The sequence below is a fragment of the Diabrotica undecimpunctata genome, chromosome 1 (assembly GCF_040954645.1).
Source record: "Diabrotica undecimpunctata isolate CICGRU chromosome 1, icDiaUnde3, whole genome shotgun sequence".
In the NCBI taxonomy this organism is placed as follows: Eukaryota; Metazoa; Arthropoda; class Insecta; order Coleoptera; family Chrysomelidae; genus Diabrotica; species Diabrotica undecimpunctata.
Genome location: NC_092803.1, coordinates 117355269 through 117362637, shown reverse-complemented (window position 1 = coordinate 117362637; position 7369 = coordinate 117355269). Strand labels below are relative to the sequence as shown.

General features: G+C 35.8%; 1 protein-coding gene across 1 annotated transcript; it reads right to left on the bottom strand.

The window, feature by feature from the left end:
* Positions 1-1668: 1668 nt before the first annotated feature.
* On the bottom strand, positions 1669-6623 carry LOC140434644 (uncharacterized). The gene is made up of 3 exons (XM_072523061.1): positions 6525-6623; positions 2652-5849; positions 1669-2553 (listed from the first exon to the last, which is right to left on the bottom strand). The coding sequence occupies exons 1-3, from the start codon at positions 6621-6623 to the stop codon at positions 1669-1671; spliced, it is 4182 nt and encodes a 1393-aa protein (XP_072379162.1).
* Positions 6624-7369: the final 746 nt, after the last annotated feature.

The following is a 7369-nucleotide window of genomic DNA, read 5'->3' as shown; positions in this document are numbered from 1 at the left end:
AAATCGGTATGAATTGTACTTGAAACGGAGAGAAACATATTTTAGCAATGGAAGATATTCTAAATCTCTTTTTTTCTATTTAAAATTTCTATTTAAAAGTAAAAATAACTTTTCTGTGGAGAGGTAATTTATTACATCAGACGTATATAAAGGTAAAACAGGAAGAACAAACAGTAGACATTAGAGGAGTATGTACCTGTAGTCCAGGAACTTCAAGAAAAATATGTATGTAAACATTCATCTGCCGCAATATTCTCACTTGAAAATGATATAAAAACTACATAAAATTTGGTGTGTATAATTACCAAGAGGGATACGCTGTATATAATTAACGGTATTCATCCACCACCAGAATAGTTTTGCTCATTGCAAAAGAGTTTAGACAGCAATATGATAACACTTCCAGAAATTTCTCGGACACAAAAATATAATGTATCATTTGCGGAAAACCATGAAAACGACGCTGATTCTGAAGAACCTCAAACTCTTTCTGACCAAGAATTAAAACAATTATGAACTCTCTTTGAATGAAAAAAAAAATGGAGCTAAATTCAATCCCTCTGCGATTCAGAAAATGTTATTCAATGCAGCTAGTTTTGCAAACACCGAGACAGGTTTGGTTTCTGCTTTCTATACTTTGGAAGTTACAGTGGAGTATAACAAAAAAATAAGTGAATCTTACAAGTCAGTGTTGATCGGCCAGCAGGACCCGACTTACCATAAAGACTTTACGGTCACACAACTATACGACTTTCGGACATTTACTTTCTAGGAAAAGAAAGGCTCCTCATAATTTGGAAAGTTGTGTATATGGCAATAAATTATTGGGTATGATAAAATAAGCAAAAATGTAACACAAATATAAATTTTGACTATACCTAAATAAAAAGAATATTTAAATTGAGTTTTATTTTTTTTTTCTGGTTAGTATCAACAAAAATTCTATATTCTTTATATATCTTAAACGGGGTGCTTAATATATCCCCTTTATTTGCAGAGCAGCACTGTTAGTACTGTAGGCATCAGAGACTTGGGATTTGCACAATTCTATGCTTCTTTTTTTAAATAAACTAAAGATGCCTGTTGGAACTTTGATTGATCTCCAACAATTGTTCTGGAGAAAGCTTATTAAATTCCTTTCCCCGTGCGTGTACAGTACCAAATATTTTAGGACCATGGACTGTACAAGAGTTTCCTTCGATATAGATAAGCAGACTTCACGGCGATGGTTCAGTATGTGTTTGGTTTTATAGGGGTTTGTACTTAGAGAAAAATAAGCGTAATTAATCACATTTAATAACGAGATTAAACGTTATTAAACACATTTAATAACGAGAAAATATTTACAAAGGCACTATTACTAAATAAAGAGTTCGCTTTAATAAATTGTTCATTTTTATACCGGCGTTTTAGGGGCGCGCGACTATAGAGAAAACTAAATGCACTTTTTCACCGCACTTTTGACAGTCTGTCAAATACAGTCTGTCGCATAAGATAAAATTCAACATTTGTGGAAACGAAAAATAAACTGAAATTAATATAAAATGTTGTTTTTACAACATACTCGCCCCCGTTGAAGCGCTGGCTTTAACACAAATAAACAGATTATATTATGCCAAGAGAGCATGCGGAAGAAAAAATACATTACAATTATCATCTTATACTAACTTAAATTAAATCGTCATTGGGTAGAGGACACAATTTTGTAATAGAGCGCTTGAAGACTCCATCTTTAGTTTTCACCGAGGCAATTCTTACTCTCCCATCTTTTCCGGGAAAGACCTCAATAACTCTTGCTAGTACCCAATGAAGAGGAGGAGTGTTGTCTTCAATCAGCAACACGAGATCGTTAGGTTCTAGGTTTTTATGAGGGAGAAACCATTTAGGGCGATTTTGAAGTCTATTCAAATAGTCGATAGACCATTTTTTCCAAAACACTTGTTGGAGTTTGGACAAATGTTGCCATAAATTCAATCTCTTTTCAGGAATGTGGATCACATCTTTTTCAGGAAAGGACGTAAGAGATTGTCCAATCAAGAAGTGTCCAGGAGTAAGATACGTAAAATCGGAGGGGTCATTTGAAAGGGAGCAAAGAGGCCGGGAGTTGAGCACAGCTTCAATTTGACCGAGAACTGTAGTGAATTCTTCGAACGTAAGCTTAACATTGCCAAGGAGCCTACGCATATGATGCTTTGCGCTCTTTATAGCACTTTCCCAAATACCACCATGGTGAGGGGCTCGAGGAACTATAGTTTTCCAGCGAATATGAGATGAGGCCAAAAATTCCTTAATAGAACGAGAGCTTTCCTTTTCCTTGAAAAGCTTATAGAGTTCAAACAGCTGGTTGCGAGCACCAAGAAAGTTCGTGGCGTTGTCACTGAATATTGTTTGAGGGAGGCCTCTACGGCTAATAAAGCGTTTTAGAGCGAGAAGAAACGTCTCCGTAGAGAGGCCGGAAACGACTTCAATATGAACAGCTCGAGTCGACAAGCAAACGAAAATGGCAATATACGATTTTAATAAAGGAGCCTTACGAAGGTTGGAAGACTTTATCTGAAAGGGGCCGCCAAAATCTAATCCGACGTGAGCGAACACTCGAGAGGAGTTTAAACGTTCTGGGTAGCGGGTTTGGCACGAAACTTAAAACAAACCATACATTGGTGAGTGACCTTCTTGACTTCTCGTACTCCATTTAAAAGCCAATATTTGAGACGAATTTGTGACAAAGTATTTTGAGGACCTGAGTGACAGAGTCTGGCATGTTCTCTGTGGAGGATGAGACGAACTACACGATTTTTTGAGGGGAGGAGAAGAGGGTATCTTTGATCAAAGGTAACGTCTGAGTTTCTGAGGCGACCTCCCACCCGGAGCATTTCATTCTCATCCAAAAAGGGATTTAGGGGTAAAAGACACTTATTAGATAGAGTTTTACCTTTCTTAAGCTCAGAAATCTCACTCGAGAAGTTGGAATACTGAAGCATCTTAATAATCTTAAGTTCAGCGTTTTGAAGTTCGCTGACTTCAAGGGTATTAGTTAACTTGCGAGAAAGCGGTTTAGCATTATTAACAAATCTAAACATATAGGCTAAAGTTCTTACAAACTTTGAAAAATTGGAGAACCTATCAGAAAGTGAGGTGAAGAAATCTATTTGATCATTTCGAGCGTGGAGAATGATTTTCCTTTCTTCAGGCAACTTGGAAGTATACCCCTTTGGGTTGTATTTCAATAAATCCAACCGAAGTTGATTTAAAAATGGAGGACCATGAAACCATAAGGACGAATTTATTAATTCAGAGGGTAGCATTCCTCGGTAGAGTATGTCGGCAGGATTCTCTTTGGATCGTACGTGCCTCCAGTGAGCATTAGGAGAATTATCTAAAATTTGTGCAACCCTATTTGCTACAAATTGGGTCCAACGAGAAGGATGTGAACGAAGCCAAGCGAGAACAATTTCTGAATCCGACCACATATTTATAGAGTCTAATTGAGATAACTGTTCTTTAACAATATTAGCAATCTTTGCTGTGAGTTTACTACACAATAGAGCACCCATGAGTTCCAATCTTGGAAGGGTCAAGGGTTTTAACGGAGCAACGCGACTCTTAGATGCTAGAAGGGAACAAGACACCTGTTCTGATTTATAGGTCACACGTAAGTAGATACAAGCTCCATAAGCCTTTAAACTTGCATCTGAGAATGAGTGAATCTCAACACCAGTGATTTCTTGACTTAAAAAGAGACATCTAGGTATACTTAAGTCCTTAAAATGAGAGAGACTGCTAATAAAACTTAGCCATTCATGTAACGTATCTGCGTCAATGGTATCGTTCCAACTGATTTTGGAAATCCAAATCTTTTGCATTATAAGCTTAGCGACAACTGTAACGGGATTAATAAGACCTTGAGGATCAAATATTTGGGCAATCATTGACAGTACTTCTCTCTTAGTGTATGAGTTCTTTAGGGTGAAATCTGGAAGAGAGATTGAAAACGTGTCAAGAACAGGATTCCAGCATAAACCTAAAACCTTATTAGAGCAATTATCTGGAGCTATGACATAAGAAGAGTTTGAAGAGAGAGAAGAAATGTTTTTTAGAAACGAGTCCGAGTTAGAACACCATTTATGTAGAGAAATACATGCTGTTCCAAGTAAACTAGTTAATTCCTTGTGAGCTTTGAGAAGAGTTTGCTCATCATTAGCACCGTAGAGAATGTCATCAATATAACAATTATTTTGAAGAGCGTCACTGGCCAGGGGATATTCAGTTTGATGAGTATTTGCCAGTTCCATTAAACAGCGAGTACTCTGAAAACTGGCGCTTTTAGTTCCATATGTAACTGTTTGCAATTCCAGGCACTCAATATCTTTTTCCGGGGAGTCACGCCAAAGTATGTTTAACAGAAAGGTTTGATCAGGATTGATTTTAACCTGTCTGTACATCTTTTGTATATCAGTTGTGAAAACAAAGGAATATAATCGAAAGCGTAGCAAAATATCAAAAAGTTCCGGTTGAAGAGTGGGACCTTTGAGTAGGATATCATTTAACGAGCAACTACTAGAGCTTTTCATCGAACCATCGAAAACAACCCTAAGTTTTGTTGTTAAGGATTCTTCCTTTACCACACAGTGATGCGGGAGAAAATATTTATTTTCTAAATTTTCATTAGTAAGAGAGAGAGGGACTATTCTAGCATGTTCGAGAAAAAGATATTCACTAATGAACGACTTATATTGAGCGAATGTATTTTCATTTTTTAAGAGCCTATTTTCTAAATTAATAAATCTCTTTAAAGCTACTTTAAAAGATTCACCTAATTTTTTATGCGCATTTTCGCAGACAAGTGGTAGGTTTACTTGAAAACGACCCGAAGGTAAAATACGAGTGGTTTTATTAAATATTTGTTCAGCCAATTCCTCATCGGGGGTTAATTTACTAACGTGGGGAACTTCTTCAATTTCGAAAAATTGTTGTATCAATTTATCTAAATTATTCTCTTCGGATTCGGACTGAACAAAGAGAGAAACATTTGACTGAGAAATAGCCAAGTTTGAACTCCGATGAAAGACATGAGGGGGAATAGTACCAAAAATAACATAACCTAAGTGGGTATTCTGAAGAATGGGAAGATTCTTTCCTAAACGAATGAATCCATCAGTCAATAATTCGCTATAGATGTCGCCAGCTAGAAGCAAATCAATTTTACCGGGAACAGAGTACGAAGGATCTGCGAGAGTGAGATTAGGTGGAACATTTATTTTGCTTCTATCTAGGGTAGCTTTAGGAAGCCTACAGGTTATACTATCAAGTACAGCAAAAGAAGTTTTGAAACTTCTATCCTTCACATTATAGGGAAAAAATTCTATGTTAATCATTTGATTTGACATTGAGGTGTTTTCGGATATGGTTGATATCTGTAACTGTTTAAAATAAGGGGTGAGGTTTAACTTCTCAACCAAATCACGAGAAATGAGAGAGAGAGATAAAGCAGAGAGAGAAGTGGCTGTATGAGAATCTGCAGTATTTTGTACTTCTAAAGGAGGTTTGAACGAACTGGTAGAAGCTTCGTTTTGGGCATGAGCATTATAAGAGGGCGGAGTAGATGTGTAAGCAACATGACTGGAAGAGCCTTGAGAATGTTTGGGAGCTTGAGCGTTGCGATCAATAGAGAAATATTGCCTATTCGTGTTCCTAGAGGAAGAGACATTTTCAGAGGTACTATGCAAGAGCGAGTGATGTCTTTTCTTACATATACTACATGAGCGTAAAGAGTTGCAATCTTGAGAAAAATGTTTATTACCCAAACAATTCCAACAAAGTTTCTTACCTTTTACAAAATTAAATCTTTCCTGTAAAGAGAGACAATTAAAATCATTACACTGATAAATTTTATGAGAATTACTTTTACAACATATACAATTAGTATCCGAAAACGAGTTTGTTTGTAAATTAACTGATGAAAACAAAGATGTTTTTAATTGAGGTTTATTAAATTTTTTATCATTATCAGAAACGTTTAATTTTTCTTGTATATCACATTTTTTCTCGAGAAAACTAAAAAACTGTGAGAGAGTAGGTAAAGCCTTTGAATCTATTTCATACTCAAATGACCTATGCGTCGCGAAATCTAATTTTTGTAAAAATACTTCGATCAATAGTAAATCCCAATGTTCGATAGGTACAGACATATTTTTAAGAGCAAGTAAAGTTTGTTTACAAAGAGTTAAAAATTCTCGTAATGATTTTGCGTTACTTTTAGCTAAAGATGGAGCCTTTAACAATTTTTGGATGTGTAAACTAATCACACGCGATTTATTTTCGTATCTATTCTTAAGCGTGTCCAAAGCGATCCGGAAATTTTCTTCTACAACTTCTATATTTTCTATCAAATGTAAAGGTTCATTTTTTAAGAAAGATTTCAGATATATAAATTTTTGCACATTGTTTAGCTCTACATTATTGATTATTAGCGTTTCAAATAGCTGATAAAACGCGTTCCAATTGGCGAAGTTTCCTGAGAATACCTGCATCGTAATTTCCGGCAACCTAACCTTAGCAGTGGCTACAGTTGGTGGAGTATCGTTTGAGATGAGCGAGTGGGAGGGTAACTTTAAAGCTTCCATCTTATGCTGCTAGTGTAGAAAAGTATTTTTCCTCCATCAGTACCCTGTCTTCTGTTTCAGAATCGGTTTCATCGATTTCTTCAATCTGATCCATCACGTCTTCATATTTCAGATAACATGTTTTCAATTTGGTGTGTCTGAGTTGAAACTGGAGACCGTCAGTTTCTGCATCTGCGTTTTCTAGTAACCAGTTCGCTATTCTGGTAATCTTGGCCTTCAGTGGTTTTCTCTTCTTCTTGAGATCTTCTATTTTGACTTTAACAAAAGGTACTACTCCAAAAACAAATGCCTAAGGCCGTACAAACACCGAATTCTTTAGAGAAATTAATGTTTATATTATATACTAATATCTGTATCACACGGCGAAAATAGAGTCAATAATGTTTATATTATAATAACCTGTAGAGCACACAACGAGAATAGAGTCAATAATGTTTATATCATATAATAACATGTGTAGCACATGGCGAGAGAGTTTATAGTTTATTAAAACGCGATAAATGTCTTAAATTACACTGAGAGTTTACTTTTCAATTAAATTTTTCGCACACGCGGTAAATGTCTACAAATGTCTACTAATAAATTTTTTAAAGAGATAGTCTTTTTGAAAAGCGGTTCACTTTGTGCATAAGCGAAATTATAATATGGAAAAATCTCACCCAATTTGTCCAGTAGTTTACAGCAACAGGCACAAACACCAGATAAAATTCACTTCTGTCCTTTTGTTTTAGAGTTTATCGCGACAC

What these genes read in the sequence shown, in the direction of transcription:
- LOC140434644 (XM_072523061.1), bottom strand. Translation starts at nt 6,623, where the DNA reads ATGGAAGCTTTAAAGTTACCCTCCCACTCGCTCATCTCAAACGATACT. An exon ending in TGCCGGAAATTACGATGCAG is followed by an intron (nt 5,850 to 6,524) that starts GTATTCTCAGGA and finishes CTCTCTTTACAG; the next exon opens with GAAAGATTTAATTTTGTAAA. An exon ending in AGGTCACTCACCAATGTATG is followed by an intron (nt 2,554 to 2,651) that starts GTTTGTTTTAAG and finishes GGCCCCTTTCAG; the next exon opens with ATAAAGTCTTCCAACCTTCG.